The sequence below is a fragment of the Panthera leo genome, chromosome C2 (assembly GCF_018350215.1).
Source record: "Panthera leo isolate Ple1 chromosome C2, P.leo_Ple1_pat1.1, whole genome shotgun sequence".
Taxonomy (NCBI): Eukaryota; Metazoa; Chordata; class Mammalia; order Carnivora; family Felidae; genus Panthera; species Panthera leo.
Genome location: NC_056687.1, coordinates 135,950,534 through 135,972,588, shown reverse-complemented (window position 1 = coordinate 135,972,588; position 22,055 = coordinate 135,950,534). Strand labels below are relative to the sequence as shown.

Below are 22,055 nucleotides of genomic sequence, written 5' to 3'. Positions count from 1 at the left end.
TCAGATTCTGTGTCTCCCTCTCTCTGACCCTCCCCCATTCATGCTCTGTCTCTCACTGTCTCAAAAATAAATAAACGTTAAAAAAAAAAAAAGATCCTGTGTTTAAAAACAACAACAACAACAAGCAGCCCGGGTTTCCCTCACCAGGGTCCATTTTAATGTCTGGAAACATTCATTTTAGTAAAGCTTTTTCTCCCCTTTCTCTATTTCATGTATTCCCAAGAACAAGAATCTACAGATAAGGGTTATCTAAAAAAGTTTTTATAATCCTTTATACAAAACCTGAAAATGTAGAGTTTGTCAATTCTATGTCCTTGAGGAAAAATTGGTATAGTTATTGAAATAACCAGCTCCCGATATCATAAGACCATTTTTTTCCCCAACTGCATGAGGCTTGGCTTGTAAATTTTAAGCAGTTAATAACCAGAAAGCCTTTCAAATGAATCAGCTTTTATGATGTTTTACCCAACAAGGATCAGGAGATTTAGGATTAAAATTGTCAATGAAAATTTGAAAATGATATCTCACTTAGCTCACTTAATCCTTTTCTTCCCATTCTAGATTTCGGGGTTTTTATTTTTTTCCTTTCTTTTTTTTTTTTTTTTTTTTTTGGTCTCTGGTACAGATACACTTTTAGGCATCCACAGTGGATAAACGTACTCCAGCCAAAGGATTAAAAGATAAAAAAGCTTCTCTCTATTACAGTATACTCTCATCTCTAACCTTTGTAGCAGACCATCTATTTTCAAGTTCAGCATGTCGTAGCTTTAGAAATAGAGATAGCTTTGAGAAAGAATATGAGGATGCATTTCAGCTACAAATGGGAGCTACTGACCAAGAAGCAGTCTAGCCGAGGAAGCAGAGCTCGGGAAGCAGGCTGCCACTGTGATGTTTACGTGAGCATCACAGACTGTACTGTAGTAAGCAAGAAGCATTGATAATTACCACATCTCCATTTTTCAGCTAATTCCATTTGACATGACCATGTCTGAGAAGGGTACGATGATTCATTGAAGCGTTTTATTCTAATTAAAAAAAAATTTTTTTTAATGTTTATTTATTTTTGAGGGAGAGAGAGACAGAGTGTGAGCCGGGGGAGGGGCAGAGAGAGGGGGAGACCCAGAATCCGAAGCAGGCTCCAGGCTCCGAGCTGTCAGCACAGAGCCCGTCGCGGGGCTTGAACACACGAACTGCGAGATCATGACCTGAGCTGAAGTTGGTCGCTTAACCGACTGAACCACCCAGGTGCCCCCACTGAAGTATTTTAATAAATGTTTTTGTAAATCGCACTGTTTGGTTTTAGATGTAAGGGTACAGATGTTATTGTACAAGACATTTTTTTTCTCTCTTTTTTTTTTTGGTGGTCTAAAATCTTCTGTGAGGGGCTATACTCCATCGCGCATAGTAATGGAGAGATACAGAGATACACCAGGGTAAGGTGGGGAGGTCCTCCTTGCCCCCAGCACTCAGCATTTGAGCATGTGACCTAACCTTGTGGATTGGATTCTCCCTTCAGGGACTGTGGATCAGAAGCAAACAGAAGGTTAGGGCTCTCTCATAGCATCTACAAAGACAAAAGCATGTCTAGGCCATCTTTGCAAAATGTCAGCAGCAGCTGTGCTTCCTGCACTGGGATACGCGGAGCTGCCTTGGATCATGTTCTTTCCAAGTCTTGTTCTGTCTCTAACTCTCAGTCTGCATGTCCTGCTAATGAATTCCTTTTCTGATTTTGCTTGCCGCGAAGAATCACGACTGTGACAGAAATATCGCCTCTTCGTTAGACTTGAATCGTATTGCTATCAACTCTGCATAGCTCATCGATGTAAGTTTGAGCAATGGCTGCAGTCTGAGAACAGCCCCAAGTAAGCAGTAAGAGTGGAGGAGGTGGTTGTAAGTGGTGGTAGTTATCAGCTGCAAGAACCTACTAAGAACCAGACTATGTTATGTATGTCAACTTCAGTAACTCTAGAACTTAAAACCACTGAGGGCCAGTACTACCACACCCATTTTACAGATGAGGACGCTAAAGTTTCTTGTATAAAAAGTCACTGAAGTCATCTTGGCCAAAATCACATGCCTAGTACATCCCTGAAGCAAGATTCAAATCCAAATCCTTCTAACTTAAATCAGACTGATTATATTCTATTCCGTATCCTTAATGGAGCTCTTTAAGGACTAATTCAATGTCATTAATTGAACTTTACAACTGATACTTAAAATCATATATCCCTACCTTAATTGGGATGTACATAAATACTCGGGTCTTCTCACACATTTTTGGCTGGGTATTTATTTAAGTCTTTTTATGGTAAATAAGTAAAGACCCCCCCCGCCGCCCCAACTACCACCAAAGAGATCATTCTGAAATATTTCTTGGCAGCCAAAACAAAAATTTTAATTTAAAAAGCAACTTAGACTCTGTTGTGATAGGTCTCTTTAATGTATTGTTGAATCTTGTCCTTGAAGCACCGTGTCTAAGCTCCATAAAAGTGTTCCTTATCCCAACAAGCTTATAGGGTAGATGTTAAACTTGTCACCTGTATTAGCCTTGAGGGGGAAATCTGTATGTGTGCAATTATGAGGCTATGTGAAAATTACTAATTTTTCTGAGACTGACTCAAATATAAGGTGGGGGCTTTTTTATTTTGAAGATAGGCAAAAGCACACAATTTGTTGTTCGGCACTACAAAACTACAGCTAAACTTTAAGGGCAATACTTTTTTTTTTTTTTTTTAACGTTTATTTATTTTTGAGACAGAGAGAGACAGAGCATGAACGGGGGAGGGTCACAGAGAGAAGGAGACACAGAATCTGAAACAGGCTCCAGGCTCTGAGCTGTCAGCACAGAGCCCGACGCGGGGCTCGAACCCACGGACCGTGAGATCATGACCTGAGCCGAAGTCGGACGCTTAACCGACTGAGCCACCCAGGCGCCCCAGGGCAATACTTTTTAAGCCATTTCTTAATACCCTCCCCATATAAAATCGTAAGTATCACTAGTCACAGCTCATGGTACTTTCTTTATTAGAAGGAACTGTCATAATAAAATGAGAATGATGGCTCTAATAGCTACTATTTATTGAGAATTTATTAGGTGCCAGGCACAGTATAAAATGCTTCACATAGATTTCCTAATTTAATACTGGCAATCTTAATGAGGGAGGCACTACTATTATTGCCCTTTTATAGGTATCGAAAATGAAGCCAGCAGAGCAAAACATCTCCCCCTATTCTCTGGATCACTGCTTCAGAGAATTTGATGCTTCTCTGTAGCCTTAGGATGAAGTCCAAACTCTAAAGCTTAGCATGAATGGTCTTTAAAGATCTGGTCCCCAACTACCTGCCTCTTTAGCCTCATCATTTTACTACCCCATTCATCTTTTATGCTGCTTTTTAGTGAACTGTTTCATATAACCACGTTCCTGCTCCCACCCATGCACGTACCTCAGCATCTACAGAGACAAGACCTACTCATCCCTTCAAACTAGTTCATCTTGGAAAAGCCTTTGCTGATATTCTAGCTAGATCTAGCTGCTTCTCCTCTGTGCATGTTCCAGTTACAGAACTATCACACTGTCATATATCTGTTGAACTATTTGTCTCTTTTTCCTACTGGACTTTAAGTTCCATGACATTAAGTATAATATTTGTTTTGGTTTTCTCCAGTGCCTTACCCAGGACCAAGCAAGCATGCAGTGGGCACTCAAAAAATATTTTTTGAATGCACAACCAAATTTTAAGTGATCACCCTATTCATTCTTCTCTCAATCTCACTGCCTGAAAATATTTGCTACACAGCCATTTCCTAGAATTTCATAATATTCAAAAGTATTAGAAGGAGTTCTACATAAAGGAGTTAGGGTATCTAGGTTCTTGTCCCATGACTGTCATTTAGTAAATGAATGACCTTGAAGGTTGATTCATTCCACATTTTTCCCTGCGACATTTGCCATGTTCCAGGAACTATATACCACAGGGACACCACAGTGAACACAACAGACCATACCCTTCCAGCACGGAGCCTGCATAGCCTAGAGCGGGATTTCTCACGAAGTCTAAAATGCCATGAACCAATAAGCCAAACCTCAAATCCCTTAAAATACAGTAAAGAAGCACATAAAAGTAAAAATAACAGCAGGCAAATCAGTTCAAAATCAGCCTCTGGTATAATTAGTCCATGAGTATTAATTCCACCTTCTAAAAATAGACATAGATAAGTGATATTACAATCTTTTAAAAATATTAACTTTGCTTTGATCTGATACAAAATGCCGGAACTCTCTCTAACTCTAAGTAGTAGACCTGCCAGGGACAAAAAGTGGAAAAAATCATTTCAAGGCAATTAACAGTGACTAGAAAGGAAGTTCTATTTTATCCCTTGGGAAGACGAATCTGTTCTATACATCTAATGCTAGTCACAACATAAAGAACGTGTCTCTAATCAAACTTTATTTGTGTGAAGACCTTTTGATTCACGGTAATTGGACCAAAAAAGGTAAAACATAATATTAGTGTACAAATTACATAGTAAAAACTAAATGAGCCTAGACTCTCAGCTGCTTCATTAAAAGATTAGGTAGCGAAGGTCATAATTATTTAATTTGTGTCCAAATCTCAGCTGGAGAAGGTTTTGAATGAACAACGAGGTAAGTAATTTTAAGGGAAGGGAAAGTCCTAGTAGCCAAGCCTAGAAACCCAATATGGACAGGCAGAGTTAGCATACTCCCTTTCAGATTGTCTTCCAAGAGGTGTTTGGACAGGAAATCTAATTTCTAAAGATACAGATTCAGTAATCCTTACTATAACTGAGTAAAACATACCAATTCTTTGACAGGCTGTGATCACAAGATGTGCTTCCTGACACATCCTTTTTCTTCAAACTCTTTGACATTGGATGGTTGCTGCTGATGGTTTATGTGGACACTGAATTATGACAAAAATAAGCACACAATACTGGGTTTGTTCTTCCATTAAAGTCATAAACATGGAAACTGAAATAGACTTTCGAGTTATATGGTGAGGTTTCTCATGCTCTAGGTGAGGAAACTGAGGCCCACCGAGGTGAATGAAATTACTGTAAATCTCGCAATTGGTTAGTGGTAGAGCCATGATAACAGGAGAGTTCTGTGGCCCCAGCCCAACGTTCTTCTCATCACTGTGTCACGTATTACGCTCTCTTTGTGGGTTGACTTCCAGCTCACAAGCTCCCATTCATTACACTGAACCACAGCACCAAGTTGAAGAGTACAAGTGGTAGGGGGCAATACTGAAGTCGTTCAGATGGTTGGCTTCTTTTTCTTGAAAAATCATTACTTCTGTGTGTTTGTGATGAGAAAAACAACAGCTAGTTTGTACTTCTGTAGCAGAACTGGTGTGCTGGAAAGGACACAAAAAAGCTTTCCTCATCTAACTAAATTTGAGAGCGTGAATAAGCTGAATTTCCCCATCTGGAGCCTCTCAGACTAGACTAGCCTTACAAATTAATATGAGTGTATAGGTCTGGGGCCCGAAGGAAATTAGGTCAGGCCCAGAAAGGAATCAGGTGGCTGACCACAAGCAAGAATTTTAATATGGATTCAAAACAAAGGGCAGAGATCTAATGCGGCAATTCACTGAATACCGTTAGGACTATATCAGAGCGTGTGATGAGGGAGCCTTCAGGACAAGAAAATAGAAAGGGAAACAATACTAAAGGACAGAAAATGTCTTAATCCAAGTACAATCCAGACTTTGATTCTTCTTTTAATCAACTCTTCTCTTTCCTCACCATGCTGTCTTCTCCTCTCCCTCTCTCCCTCTCTCCCTCATCTCATCTCATATTGTCTTCATGTAGGATATTCTTGCTTTCACTCTGCAGTTCTAGTTCTCCCTTTACTTCATTTCTGAGAATGGAGATCCATAGCAAGGCACAGAAGAAGTACTTTGATAAGGAGAATAAAACCAGTCTGAGATGAACATTATCAGAACACAGTCCTTGCTTTGGTGTAGTTCAGGGTCAAAATCGAGACATGTATGTAGGAGCATTTTTAGAAGATTTTAAGGAGAGTCTGTTTTCTTAGCGTCTCCAACTCGTTCTCCAAAGATATACTTTGAAGGCTTTGTATACTGCCATATAGCGAGAGGACGGCATTATGAGAGCCAACCCAGGGATGTTCCAGATGCATCCTGCCATTAAGTGCTGGTGTGAAAAGTTAGAGCATTTTTCTCTCTCGGGAATCTCTTGTGGCTTCACCCCTGTGCAAAGGTCTGTGCTTCCAAAAGTTCAAGATTGATTTTTTGGAGAAAAGAAGTGAAGAATTTTCTAGCCAACCAAGAAACAGATTCTTTTGACGAAATGTCAGAATAAGAAAAAAAAGAATTCTACATGGGGTACCATGACAATTCTCTAAAGGCAATGACTGTGAGAATAATGCAGATATTTTTGGATAGAGGGTTATAGCCCTCAGAAGTTTCATTTTCTGTACAGTTCTTGTGGTTAGCATAAATTTAAAAATGTGTTCATGTGCAGAACATTTCAGATTCATTTATGCAGAATTATGTAGCACATGGAAAAGTCTCCCTTAAATTCCCACGTATAATGGGGACACAAAATTCTACAAATTATATTTGTAAACATCCAGTCCCCTCTATCATTACACGTTCTCAAAGTATACTAGATATGGAAAGTGTGTTATTATAATGCACTCACTCTCTCTCTCACTGCAATGATTGGCCATAGGCCAGTTGCCCAGGGATTCAATGGTATTAGCCCTGCATCGGATATGTCAGATAAGATCACATATTACTTACCTACACTTCTACAGCCTTGCTGGTCATTTTAAACATTTAGCCCCTTGAAAGCTTAACCCATTACTCTCTCTCTCTCTCTTTCTCTGTCTGTCTGTCTGTCTCTCTCTCTCTCTATATATATATGCATACACACACACACACACACATATACATATATATGGATTTTCCAGAAAACTTTCTCAAAGGAAATCACTTGTATCATAGACCCTGTCCCCCTACACCCTTCCCCTCCCAGTCCCTAAAAAATATTAGACAAATCGACAGTCAGAGGACATAATTATGGAATCATCTTTCACTTCCTCCAAATTCTAGACAAGCTTCCTTTTCACTTAAAAATGGAAAATGTGGGGGCGCCTGGGTGGCGCAGTCGGTTAAGCGTCCGACTTCAGCCAGGTCATGATCTCGCGGTCCGTGAGTTAGAGCCCCGCGTCAGGCTCTGGGCTGATGGCTCGGAGCCTGGAGCCTGTTTCCGATTCTGTGTCTCCCTCTCTCTCTGACCCTCCCCCGTTCATGCTCTGTCTCTCTCTGTCCCAAAAATAAATAAAAAACGTTGAAAAAAAAAAAAAAATGGAAAATGTGACAAACGTAAGCCCTTACCAACTTCCCACTTCAGAAGGCTGTTGTCTTCCCTCTCCATTTTTCCAATGACATACCAGATACACGCCATCCAGTGTGCAAGGAGTGCAAACATGGACATGAGCAGAGTCAGGACGATTGTGCTGTGCTGGGAATAGCGGTCCAACTTCTGCAGGAGACGCAAGAGACGCAGCAGCCGGACGGTCTTCAGGAGATGCACGAGAGACACCTGTGGGAGGAGACCGAGCGGCACCGCGTGGCTCATGGGTTCACTCAGCATCATAGCGGTTGCTTTAACTTACAGCCATTCTGGAAAGTTCTTGAAGTCAAGCATAATCATGACTCCAACGCGATGGTCATTTTTATGACCATGCCAATGTCGTTTCTCGACATAATGCTATCAAGAGGTGATAGGATAAAGGATGATGAGACAGTTTACTTTCTTTGAGTTGGTACTTATTTTCCTTCAGGTTTATCTTTTTTTCTCAACCTATTTGACTGAATATGATTTTGTATATTCTGATACACAACTGAAACACATTACGGTCTCAGGACTGAACATAAGGTGTCTCCACTTCTTGCACACATTTTCTTTCAATTCCACGTCCCTTCCTCCATGCAGGAGTGACATCATAACAATAATTTAGACACACTGAACCCTGTGAAGTGGTAATAAAGGTAACTTTAAAAAAATAGTGATTAGATGTACCAAACTTGAGTAAGATTTACTCACAAATGCCAGTAATACCTCCTGTCTCATGTGCTGCACTCTCTTCTTTGTAACATCATCGACTGATAGAAAAAACTCACGCCTGAAGCATATACTTTCTGAGCTGTCTGTCAGACAAACAGGCTGAGGGAACCAAAATCAAATGGAACACAATTTTTGAAAACTCTCCTAGGTCTTGTCTTTGGACACATTAAAACAATACACGTGTGGCCAAGGACTTATTTTCCTGACTTCAGCGCCGAACTGAAACATGTGCCCCATTGGTGTCCACAAGAGTGGTCATTGTCACTATTTTTTTTTTAATATATGAAATTTATTGTCAAATTGGTTTCCATACAACACCCAGTGCTCATCCCAAAAGGTGCCCTCCTCAATACCCATCTCCCACCCTCCCCTCCCTCCCACCCCCCATCATTGTCACTATTAACAACAGATGTGGTGCCCTAATGCATACTCTTTCACACCCTCTAATAGCCTCAAGGAGCATTCTAAAATAGAAACGGCAAAAAAAGTATGACCTCATCCGTAAATAGAGTTTAACAAAGTACTTGACCTTTTCTAATTTGGAGGCGGAAGGAAGGAAGTATAAATACAAGGGAAGAAAGTGGTTTGTATGACTATACCTAAGAACAGTATTTGCTCTAAGGACTCAATCATAAACACGGTCGGCATCTTCTGGAAGTTTGCCTTTATAATTATCTGGAGTCAGTGGACATCTAGCTCCTTCCTCCACGATCTATCTCCCCTTCTGTCGAAGAAAATTGTACCTAGAACAGTGCTTGACACATAGTAAGTGCTCCGTAAATACGTGTTAAATGAGAGGATGGTTAATAAATTAAGATGGAAAACACTCTAAACTCAATATAGGAGAAATTCAATAAAAACCTTTTCAATTGTAATCTCACGAATTATTCTATGCTGAAATATAATAAAATCATAAGGTCAGCTGAGGAACTTGCCAGCTACCTGTGCTTTGATTTCTTTTTCTCATTCTTCTGTGTCAAATCTTATCTTCTTCCCTTTCACAGCCCTCATCTGTCAGTCCTCATCTGTCATTTCTCTAGCTGATTGTAAACCAGATGATTTCCTGCCAGGACTTTGCAATATCTGCTTCCTGGCTTAGAAGAATTACTGGGGGTGGAGTTTATTTTGTAGGAGAAGAGTTTGATAGATGCATGACAATTTGGTACTTGAAATGAAACCTCAAAAAGTCCCAAAAGGAGGAAGACAAGTTGATTAACATGTATTGAGGTCTTTCTGGGTGTTTGACACTTAGCAAGGTATAGTATAGAAATGCTTTTCAGGCTGCTGAGAACCTTGTAGGGATTTTTATGCTTATTTTGCTTATTTTGCCTATTTTGATGTTAATTTCCCCCAAGGAAGTCACTCAGACGGTAAGTGATTAAGACTGGGATTTCTGGGGCGCCTGGGTGGCTCAGTCGGTTAAGCATCCGACTTCAGCTCAGGTCACGATCTCGCGGTCCGTGAGTTCGAGCCCCGCGTCGGGCTCTGGGCTGATGGCTCAGAGCCTGGAGCCTGCTTCCGATTCTGTGTCTCCCTCTCTCTCTGCCCCTCCCCCGTTCATGCTCTCTCTCTGTCTCAAAAATAAATAAACGTTAAAAAAAAAAATTAAGACTGGATTTCTACTTTGCCACACACTAAATTTTATTAAAGAAATGTGTGAAGTATATATAAAACATTTACCATCAGCAATTATGGGCAGAGTCAAAACTAAAGCATCCAATACATTTCTGATGGTTGTAATGAGTTTTTGAATACCATCTACAGAGATGTGCTAACTGGATGTATTTTAGATCTGGAAAACCAACATCTGTGTTTGCTTATTTATTTCTACCTTTCTTTTTACAAGTTTGTGCAGTATAACAATAGCACAGCTTATAAACTTTTCCTCATAACTTATGTTGTCCTGGGAAGTAAATATAATACTTTGAACAAATAGAATATTTCATCTTGACTAACTTATTTGGGGCAGAGCAAATTTATATGCCAACTGGTTAATGATCATACGCTCACTCCTGTGAGACACAGAAAAATTATCATTGATAAGAGACAGATTCCATTCTTTCTTCCTCTTTTGTCTTTCTTTCTAACATAGATGTTTATCTATAACTTGCATTTATTAGGTATTCATGCCAGGTTTCATGAGACAGAATGAAGAAAGGGAGCAGGAATGTAGTGAAAGTGTACAAGTACTTAAAATTCATCAAAATATGAGAATTAGACTTTTAAAAAAATCCTTTGTGTTAATTTTAGACAATGAGCATGTGAATGACAGATAAACATGTATTTTAAAATTTTGTATATTTTACAATACAATTATATAATATATATTTTAAATTATCCTATTTGTTCAGTGCCCAAAGAGAAATGGAACATAAAAAAAATTATTAGTATTTAGTCACAAAGCAGCAAGTTAATTTCGAGAGGGGTCTATCAAACATTATTCATTTAACAATTCTCCAGGAGAATGTGGAAAATTTTTCTTAGTATTTTGTGAATTATATACTTCTTTTGAAATTTTTTTGGTTGCAGTCTTGCAAATACCTTGTTTTAAGTCATTACATGTTCATTATTGTACACTTATCTAGTCAAATTCAATTTTAAAAAGCACTTTTAAAAGCCTGGATAACAATTCTCTGTAGCACTGATTGATATTATATACTAAATTTTTCCCCAGAGGTTTCCTTTCAGTTGACTTATAAACCTCTTAAAGATGTTGATACCCTCAACTTTCCATCTTAAGAAAAAAATGGAAAGGAAAAGAAAAGAAAAATGCTATTGTATAGACAATTACCAAATGCACAAATTTGTACTAAATAGTCAGGATTACAGTTCAGTCTTCATCCCAAAGTCAATAATGACTGTATTTGAAACACTGATCATTTTAATACTGAAAACTAAGCTTTTAAATTCCTGATAGAGAATCTCAAGGTCTTGTCAACTGAGTAAGAAATAGGCTTCCTTTGAACTAATGTTTAGTAAATTTTTGCCTGCTAAAATTGGTTACTCTAGCAGTAAATTGCATTACTGGCCCCAAAATGCTATTATACCTCCCTAAAAGTCTCTCTATTTATAAGGGAGCACTTAATGCTTTTACGAACATCAATCGTTAAATAGTAAAAATAGCTACTACAATGAGTGGACACACTTTCTTTCCTGTGATGAGACAGGAGGATAAAGGGAAGAAAAGAGATGTTACAAACGTCAGTAAAAATCCAAAAGAGATCTCAAGTTCAAGTGGCCATTGTATCATTGTGTCATTTCTTCCCCATCCAACATTTTTACAAGGACTTGAAGTGGTTGAATTCTTTTAACTTCAGTACTACTCGGTATCTTGATTGGTCTTTTGTTTTGCTAATGAATAACTCAAGAGGTAGAGAGTAAAGGTCATAAAACCAGAAGAAATCTCAAACTCTCCACTAAACTTCTGAGGCAAAATACCTGCCAAAGTAATACAAAGTAATGCTCATTACTTTTGGTTTCCTTACCAAAGGATTTCTTCTGTGAGCGAGTATTGATGATAAATGCTTTGGGTATATCTTGGTTCTAGATATTTAAATAACTAAAACAGGTCATGTAAATTCCAAAAGGAAGTAACTTCCTCAAGTGGAGAATTTGGCCTGCGTACCATTGGTCACTTTGGTGTCTTTATTCAGGAGACCATAAAGTCCTGGACATACAAACTGCTACAAACACTTAAAACCTGAATGTGTGGAAAATAAACACAGGATTAAAAATAACCTTCAAAGTCATGTGGAAGGGAGCTCTTTACTCACCACTGTGACGTTGAAAGCATACAGGAGATCAAAAGGCAGGGCAGCAATTAAGTCAATGATGAACCAGGTTGTGACATAGTGGATGCAAATTGATCTTGCTTCAAAGATAACTTGGCCAGACTTGCTGACATAGGTTGTTCGGAAATTTAAAATAATATCTGCTTGAGAAAAAAAGATAAGAGAAAAGGAAGGAACAGAGAGAAGAAGAAGGAAAGACGAGGAAAGAAGGAAGGATGAAAGAAAACAAGCATGCAGCGGGGGGGGGGGGGAGGAAAAAATTGTATAAAATTACATAAAATTAGACAAACGATAACCTCTCAATGTATTTCTGACTGATAATATCTGAAATACTCCTCTCTCGACAAATCCAGTTCAATTCAATAAACAGGTATTGAAGGGTAAAGAAAATAATATTTTCTGAGCGCTGAATACACTCCAGACATCGGACCACATGTACCAAAAGTAACATGAATAAAAATAACAACAATAGTCATCATTACTAAATGCTCACTAGTACCAGGCATTGTTCTGAGAACGTAGCAGAGGTTATTTCACTTACTCCTCAGAACATGTTCTTAAGTAGATGATATTATCTCCATGCTAAAGAGGCAAAAACCAAGTCTCAATGAGGAAAAGTAACGTATCCGTGATCATAATGTCAATGGTGTCAAAGAGGATTTTACACACAGATAAGTTTTAGTCTCTGTTCTTTTTTTAAATACAGGGGCACCTGGGTGGCTCAGTTGGTTAGGCGGCTGACTTCAGCTCAGGTCATGATCTTGCGGTCCATGAGTTCTAGCCCCGCGTCGGGCTCTGTGCTGACAGCTCAGAGCCTGGAGCCTGCTTCATATTCTGTGTCTCCCTCTCTCTGACCCTCCCCTGTTCATGCTCTGTCTCTCTCTGTCTCAAAGATAAATAAACGTTAAAAAAAAAAAAATTAAAAAAAAATACAATTCTATTTTATTTTGTGAACAAAGTTTAACTAATCTCTCTGTGGACACAGAATTCATCTCTGCCCTAAAGGCACTTATATTAACAAAACACTGGAAGTTACTTTGTTTGGATTTCTAGGTTAAATTTTCTTATTCCATTTTAATGGATGATGTAATCATTTTCAACTTTTCCCTACATCATTCTTTTATTATATTTTTATTTTATATTCTATTTGATATTTATATTTACTTTAAATTTATATTATATTTTATTATTTATTGAACTTTTTACAATCCATGAGGCCCTCAAGGGCACTGGTCAAATGACAGCCATAGCCACAAGGATCATCTTAGGCTCACTTCTGCTTCTATGACTAAACATCTCTGTGTCTGTTGTATTAGTCTCTGGGTTACATATCATTAAAGCACTGGAAAACATTATCTTTCCCTTTGTTTTTCAGTTGACTACAGCCAGGCCATTGGGAATTTCAGGATTGCTCTATACATGTAAGGGTGATAATGGATGAGCATTTTATGGACTGGTGAATCCAATGTAAACATATCTCTCTGTGAAACTTTGTTCTTGGGAGGTGCCATGAGTCACTGACTCAAAGATTAAAGGAGGGAATGTGGGAAGTAAATATGCAGGTCAAAGAGAACAGGAATTGGGAGAGTTATGAAGCAAATGTAAAGCTCTGAGCTACATGGTTATTGGGTGAATTGGAATACTCTTTATAGCTAATTTAAACCCTTGAAAAGAAGTAGAATAGTGTTATATGATGATAAAAACTTGATATCATGATCATGATGATGACAACGATAAAACATACAATAATGCGCACCTTGTATGTCATTTTTACTTTTCATTTCATGTTCACATTTGTGGTAGGCAGAGTTCAAAGATGACCCTCGCTCTCATATGGTCTCCTCCCCTTAAGTGAGGGTAGAACCTGTGAGCATGATCAGGTATCATGCCATGATGCTGTTGCAGTATATGGCTAAAGGGAGATTAACCTCAGTGGCCTGACCTGATCAGGTAAGCCTTGCACAAGCCAGTTTTCTTCAGCTGGTGGTAAGGGACTGGAAGAAAGCAACTGCCACATTGTGGAAGGGCCATGTGGCAGGGAATGGCGGCCAGTCTCCAACTGCTGAGAGTGGCCCCTTGCTGACATCTAGCAACAAATGGGGACTTGTGTCCTATAACCCTAAGGAAGCAAATTCTTCCAACAGCCACATGAGTTTGCAAGAGGACCTACGCTCCAGAAAGAAACACAGTTTAGCTGACATCTTGAGTTCAGTCTTGTGAGGTGGAGCAGAGAATTCAGCTAGGCCAGACCTAGATTTCCCACCTGAAGAAACTGAGATAATCAATAGCTGTTGTTTCAAGCTGCCAAGTTGGTAGTAATTTAAAGTGAGGCCATACAAAAACAAATACAACATTTATTCTGCTTTAGGTTCTCATTATAGCCTTGCGAGGAGAGATAATATAGGAATTACGACAAGACAGATTACTACTACATTTTTATAGATAATACCTTAGTATGGACCCAGTACTGTTTGGGGTCCTTTAAAATCATAATCTCATGGACTCCTTACAACAATACTAAGAGGTAGGCCCCTTCAATATCCTTTTTTACAGATGAGGAAACTGAGGCCAAAGGAAAGCAAACAACTTGTCCAGAGTCACAAACATGGTGTAACTGAAGCATAGGATTAAACTTCTTTAGCTAGTTAGTGAAAGAACACGACCCCAATCCAAGTCTCCTAATTTCCAATTCAGTGCTTTGGCTTTTGGTCCCTTAACAGAGGCCAGTCACATCTCAGGTCTGGAAGCAAGTTCTAGGTGACTTCAAAAGAAAACAATAATTTTTCCAGTCTTTTGTGAATGATCTAACTTTTTTAAATGGCATTATTAAAAGTCATATGTTTGTCGAAAAATAAAAATACTGAAAAACTTTTATTGCTAATATTGAGAATATGAAAGTAAGGAGCAGTGGCTAAACCATTCAAAAAGGATGAAAACAATGCCAAGGTGATTTCTATTGCAGAGTAAAAGTGCTACCATGGCAAAGTATCAATGCATCATTGAAGCATGGCCACCAAGAAGGAGCAGGAGCAGGAGCACAGCGGAATACCATCAGGCCGTTAAGGTAGCATGTGAACTTCTCATTCTTTCTCTTAACTTTCTGGGCTCATGTATTTCTTTATTAGCAAATCAGTTTAACAGGTCAGGCCACCGGCTGTTGAAATCAAGCAGAGATTTCAACTTCATGGTTTCTAAAAGAAAGCTCAGGTTAGGCATTTGGGTTTTCATCTCATGAGTAAGAAACCCAGAGTTGTTTACCAAGCCCTTGAGTGATCTGTGGTTTCCATAACTCAGGCTGAGATAAGTCTGCATGTTCATTATAAGACTGGAGGGACAAATTCCTTGCATATTTACCAACTGATCACCAGTTCTACCACAAATTTCACAGAAAACTCACTGCCACCATCCAGGATGCCACCCTCCACATTCCTGGGGCACTCCATGAATGGCTGAATGAATGAAACGATTGGTCTTTGGTTGGTTGACACAGCAGACATTTTTGAAACTGTGTAGTAAATTATGTGTTTGACTCAAAAATAAAAGAGGTGCAGACTTCTGAACAGAAAAGATATTTTTGTGGATGAGTCATTACAGCATATCAGTTTAGCTTTTAAAAAAGCTTTTAAAAAAATAATTTGTTACTCATTTGAGTTAATTGGGTGAAAAGAAGATATGCTAATTTTAGGTTTTAAAAAGAAGTAATTATAAGACTTTTATATTTAAATACTAATAATAGTAAAAGAATATAAAAGGGATTTTTTTAGAGTCTATTTTTTACAAATCTATTTTTGAAATACATGAATTCTTTAGGTTTATTTTCAGAGAGAAAAAAACCTAAATATATATTATATTCTAAGATTTCTAGGACTATGGTCCTATCGTGCAAAGGCTCTAGGTTTATTCAATGATCAGTATTATTTTTGGATAGTTGATTTCTAAGAAACCTACTTTTGTCATATGCATAAAAATAGGCATAATTCTGGTGTATTATAATTTACAAAATATTTCCAGGCATTCATTAGTTCATGTGACAAAACCAACTCTTTCAGGTGTACTATTTTTACCAAAGACTCAGGAGATTTAAGAAACTTATTTAAAGCCATGAAGATAGTAAGCAACAGAGAAATGGGACATCTATTGACAGTTAATTCCATTGTCTTTCCATTATCTTAAAAACTTACCACACTTCCAAATATATTTTGGAGGGAATAACAATAGGTTGGTGCAGGGGAGTGATTTTTTTCTTTTTTTAAATTTTTAATTTTTTGAGAGAGAAAGAGTACAAGCAGGGGAGGGTCAGAGAGAGAGGGAGACACAGAATCTGAAGCAGGCTCCAGGCTCTAAGCTGTCAGCAAAGAGCCCAATGTGGGGCTTGAACTCATGAATTGTGAGATCATGACCTGAGCTGAAGTCAGATGCTTAACCTACTGAGCCACCCAGGAGCCCCAGAGAAATGCATTTCTGATCAGTGGAAATGCCCTTAGATCAAACTCCATATCAGCACCACCCAGGTAAAAGAATGTTAAATAAGAGTCACAGAATTGAAAATAAGGAAATTAGCTGTCTCTTGATCTGTCTAGGGACAATGGAGAATACTGTTTTCTCTCTACTGATACGAATATGGTATTGGTGTTCGAGGACCAGGAGAATCCAACGCTCGTAAATATTCCCTTAAATGGAAGGGTAGAGATGGCTAGACAGGTACTCTAAGAGTCAGGGAAGCACAGAATGAATACGATTCTGATGAGGAGGACAAGAGCGCTCCTTCCAGATCCGGTGTCTCTCATTAGAGAGTCACGGAGGCAAAGTGGAGGTTGGCCAACACTGGCTGCAGCTTGTCTCACTTCCCTTAATGGTTTTGTCTCTTTGGCAATTAAATCAGTGACTCATTCAAATGTTACAGTAAGAATGAGGTCTCCTCCAGACAATCCACAACCTACCTGAAAGACAACAGTAGACTTTCTATTCTGACACATCTTGAAAACATAAGTGTAATGTGTTTTTGACTTTATGTTGAAAAATACATGAAAGCATACTCAGTAATATCCAATTTTTTACATGTGATTTTCTCATTAATTCCATTTATTATTAATACGTGCAACTGTCTATAAATACACACACACACACATACACAGTTTGAACCGGGAAAAGTATTCTAAAAACCATAACAAATTAATTCATAATTCCCCACCTCAAAACCTTAAAGTCTCATGTGTTTGTGCATGCATAAATAATCCCTTGTAATACATGGTGCCAGTATCAGGTGTAATGAGTAAATAAGCAGGGCTATAGAGAATGATCATCCATATTGTATGTGGCTTATAGAATTTCCCAAAAATTGGCCGTAATATACACCACCAAAATGAGGTAAAATATAAATGAATTCTCTGATGATTCAGATGGCACTTAATTCCTTTCAGGATAACCAATTTGCCTTGTTGTATTTCAGTTCTACATAGCATGATTACAATAAAGACAAATAATGGAGAGATGGCTGTGTACATATTCTGTTTTCATATTGTTAAGGCCTCCAAAAATAAGTATTTCATTTAGCTTTTACACTAAAGGGCTATGTATGTGGCTAAAAAGGCAGGAAGGTTGAATCCATTTTTTCCAGTTGGATTTCTTCGAGAACTGTGTAATTAGAAAGTAAAAAAAAAGGGGGAGATGAACTTGATATGGCACAAATTAGATTTCTTTTCTTTACTAGTACACATGCCAGATGGGAAATAATTTAAAAATCATATTGGCTTACTTGTTAAAAAGTAAATTAAAACATAATGGTGTGCATGCAAGCATAACTACCACATACAAATAATTAATATCTTCATTTAGCCATTTCTTTAAAAATTAATCAATGTAGTACAGCGTGGGTGGAAGGATATTTAACTAAACCAGCTGCCGACTCATATTCTAAAGGAAACCTGTCTTTTTTCATTGCTTGTGAGGCACTCTGAACACAGTATGATGTCACAGCAAACTGAGCTAGAAGGTGTGGGAAGATGAACTGAGAGCTAATTAATAAAGAAGTTTGAGGGACTAATAATCCTAAGAATGTAATTGATTGCCCATGTTAGCGGAGGAGATTTTCATACCATTCGAGCCTTGCACATTCGTCAGTATTTGTTCCTCTTGCTTACTTTATTTTTTAAAATTTATTTATTTAATTTCAAGTTAGTTAACATACAGTGTAGTATTGGTTTCCAGAGTAGAACCCAGTGATTCATCACTTACATATAACACCCAGTGCTCATCCCAACAAGTGCCGTCCTTAATGCCCATCACTCATTTAGCCCATCCTTCCCACTAACCTCCCTCCAGCAACCCTCAGTTTGTTTACTGCATTTAAGAGTCTCTTATGGTTTGCCTCTCTCTGTTTTTATCTTATTTTTCCTTAATGTTTATAGAAGTGCTATCAACAATAGCCAAATTATAGAAAGAGCCCAAATGTCCATTGACTAATGAATGGATGAAGAAGATGTGGTATACATAAACAATGAAATACTATTAAGCAGTCAAAAAGAATGAAATCTTGCCATTTGCAACAACGTGGATGGAACTAGAGTGTATCATGCTAAGCAAAATAAGTCGGTCAGAGAAACACAAAAATCATATGATTTCACTCTTTTGTGGGATAGTCTTGCTTACTTTAAATGAGAGATCTGTGGAAAAGAAAAAGCAGCTGACTCAGCGAGAAGTAACGTTTAAGAGCAACTGCCTGAAGAAGAAGGCAAGCAGGCACATTAAGGGATGTTTGATGCTGGTATTAGCTTCTGTTTTGTACCAGTGGCCAGCATTATCATGGTGGGTCCCTATTGTGGTTTTGACCCTCAACATAAACATCACTTGGACCCATAGAGAAGGGAAGGGGCCTAAAAGTCACTTTCCTCGAATAGCTGCCTTTCTCCTTATTACTCCCTTTCCTTGGTTCTAGTTTTGTCCTTAGTAGCAACAGAGAATACATCGTTCTCTCCCACCCAAAACCCCTTTCTATAAATATTAGACATCAGTCATCAAGTTCTCTCTGTGGTCCAGGCTGAGTATCTCCATTTTGTTAAATGGTCTCTCACTGATCTCAGTCCTGATGCTTTTCTCTAGCTTGGTGATTTTCACCACAAAATCTCATGGAAGACAGGATTTGGGCGTTCGCTTTCTCCTTTCCTCCCTTCCTCTTTTCAAGCTGAGCTTTTATTCATTTTTAAGTAATGAGGCACACATGTCCATTTTTATTTTGAAAAGGAATTTCAAGTCCTTAACACAAAAAAGAAAATTAAAGAAATCCATTCAAGTATTTAAACACTGTCCTTTTGGAAGGAAGGTACTGAAAGGGTAGAAGAGTATACCAAAATATGCCAATTTGGCATAAGAACAATTTTGAGCTGAAGGCAATTGAGAAGCAAAAAAGAAAAGCTCCCTGCCCTCCCCCCCATTTGTCTAAAAGCAGGGCATAAAGGTGTCGCTTCTCAAAGGTGTTGCTCCTCTCCTGTCTACCAGGAAGGACAAAAGTTCATCCCCAGATCGTAGCCTGGCTGGTGTGGTGGACAGTGGGAAATACGTTTACTGCCACCAGTGTTTCCAGAATTCTCATTACTCCACTATCTTACCAACCCTTGATGTTATTAGGCCTTAAAGTTTTTGCCAATTGCGTGGGAATACAATGCTACAGATAACACATTTAGAATTGGTTCCATTTCTAGTAATGCAGACTTAGTAAGTTGTTGGCAAATCTTTGAAAAAAACTTACATTACTATTAGTTGAAGTAAACTATTGTCAACTCATATCTCCACACATTTTTCACACAGACTGCTCCCAAATGACTGCTCCCATTCTTTATTGAGAGGGCTAAGGGTGCCTGGCTGGCTGGGTCAGTTAAGCATCCGACTTCTGCTCCGGTCATGATCCCACAGCTCATGAGTCGAGCCCCGCAACATCGGGCTCTGTGCTGACAGCTCAGAGCCTGGAGCCTGCTTCAGATTCTGTGTTTCCCTCTCTCTCTGCCCCTCCTCCACTCATTCATGTTCTCCCTCTCTCTCTCTCTCCCCCCCCCTCAAAAAATAAACATTAAAAAAAAGTTCATTTGTAAAAAAGAGAGAGAGCTAAAGCGTGGCTGTCCCTTTTAGCTTTGCAACATCCTTAAGCACTATAAAAAATAACCCGATTGATGATCCGTTGTGCTCTGCCCTGTGCTGTGCCCTTGGCATGTAAAGATGGACAAGGCATGCAAAAGAAGCATGGCTTTGCCTGGGAGCCACAGACTCTCATTTTTACAACCTGTTGTCCTTCATCTTTCAGTACATAAGTAAGCCCCATCTGTGACTATGCTGGCAGGTGCAAAGAGACAGCACACACTCCCAATACGTGTCTATTAAACCCAGCATTTACTGTCTCTAAACTAAAGATTTTATTATATTGGCTTTGTCCATTGCTTTCATTTTATTGTATAAAGTTTACCACTTCAAAAGACTTCCACCTCACATGTACAATTGGTATGTGTAAAGCCTACCAATTTTGGCTCCCGATAAATGATTCACTCTGTTTCAGTGCTATGTAACTCTAAATTAGATACTGAACTCTGAACTTACTGGATCATTTTTAATAAAAATAATTTAATGATTAAAAATAAATCTACTGAAAGACCATGACTCACACATATGTCACTTAATTGTAGAAATCCTTTTGGCATACTTATTCTGTCCTTAGTTATGGTTGCCAGGTGGTAAAATTTCTAAATTTAAAGTACAGTAGAGGGGCGCCTGGGTGGCTCAGTCGGTGAAACATCTGACTTAGGCTCAGGTCACGATCTCATGGTTTGTGAGTTCAAGCCTGCGTCGGGCTCTGTGCTGACAGCTCAGAACCTGGAGCCTGCTTCGGATTCTGGGTCTCCCTCTCTCTCTGCCCCTGCCCTGCTCGCACTCCATCTCAGTCTCTCAAAAAGTGAATAAATGTTGAAAAAAAATTTTTTTAAATAAAGTAAGATAGAAACTAGAAGGATTATCATATCTATAAATACCCAGTTGTGAAATTTTAAGAAACCCTAAAAACTCGAGCTTATTAATTTCATATGAAATAAATATTGATTACCTAAGTAATAAAACCTAGGATTGATGAAACTTGAGATAAATACAAAATGTGTTGATATGATTAATGTTTGCCCCAAAGTGAAATCCAGCACATATATACTCATTAGAGAGAAAAATGTTAGATTAAATAAGGGTTTTATAGTTACATATTATTTTACATTTTAATTGGGACTTTCACGATCATTTTTATATTTGAGGAAAATAATATCTTTACTTACTATTTATGGTAGTTTTCACTGCTGTTTACCAAATATTTCTGGTTTTCTACCTCCTGGTATGATTATCTTTCCCTACCACCTGAAGGGACCGTATGTGTCTGTGATTTGCTTCGGCTGTAATTATAAGCCGAAGTAGCCTGAGACACTTTTGGGCAAAATTTTGAGAGCTAGTGTGTAATTCCTCACATTTTCTTTTCCCTGTTTTGATGATCATGGAAATATGAGGGAAGATAGGATCTCTGTCAGCCTGGGTTTCTGAGCAACCACAGGGGGCAAAGATCACGACTGACCCACAATGGACACATAGCGTGAGGGAGACATAAACCTTGTGTTATATCCCACTGAGATTTTGAGGTTACTTGTTACCACAGCCCATCCTGATACGTATTCCTAAAGGCTATCGAGCAGAGTGGCTAAGAGTGAGAATCTGGAGTCCCATCTCCTGGGTTGTAACCCACTGAGCAGGTATCAGCTGCATTTAACTTGCCCGTGGTTACCCAACTAGAAAGTGGGGGAGCGGGGATTCATACCCATCTGTATAAATACCTGTCTCTATTCATACCTGTCAGTCTGTATAAAACCACAAAGCATTTTTTATAATTCTTCCCCTTCTCGAAGCCTGAGAACAGAATTCTTATGGTGAGATCTATGAACTACTTCTTGAGCTCTAGATAAGTCTTAGAGTCATAAGAAGATAATATGTAGTATTTTGACTGTAGGCTGCCATTTATAAAATTATTCGGCATATTTAAAAAATGTTTTAATTCGCGAGTTTATTATTTTTGAGAGAGCACAAGTGTGGGGGTGGGGGCAGAGAGGGGGGACAGAGGACCCAAAGCCGTCTCT

General features: G+C 38.6%; 1 protein-coding gene across 1 annotated transcript in view; it reads right to left on the bottom strand.

The window, feature by feature from the left end:
• KCNH8 (potassium voltage-gated channel subfamily H member 8) overlaps nucleotides 1–22,055 on the bottom strand; it is a 355,694-nt gene that overhangs the window by 103,888 nt on the left and 229,751 nt on the right. The window contains exons 6-7 of the mRNA XM_042903485.1: nucleotides 11,893–12,050; nucleotides 7,387–7,594 (exon numbers count right to left, since the gene is read on the bottom strand). Coding sequence (XP_042759419.1) covers nucleotides 7,387–7,594; nucleotides 11,893–12,050 — 366 coding nt within the window. The remainder of the gene's footprint in view (nucleotides 1–7,386; nucleotides 7,595–11,892; nucleotides 12,051–22,055) is intronic.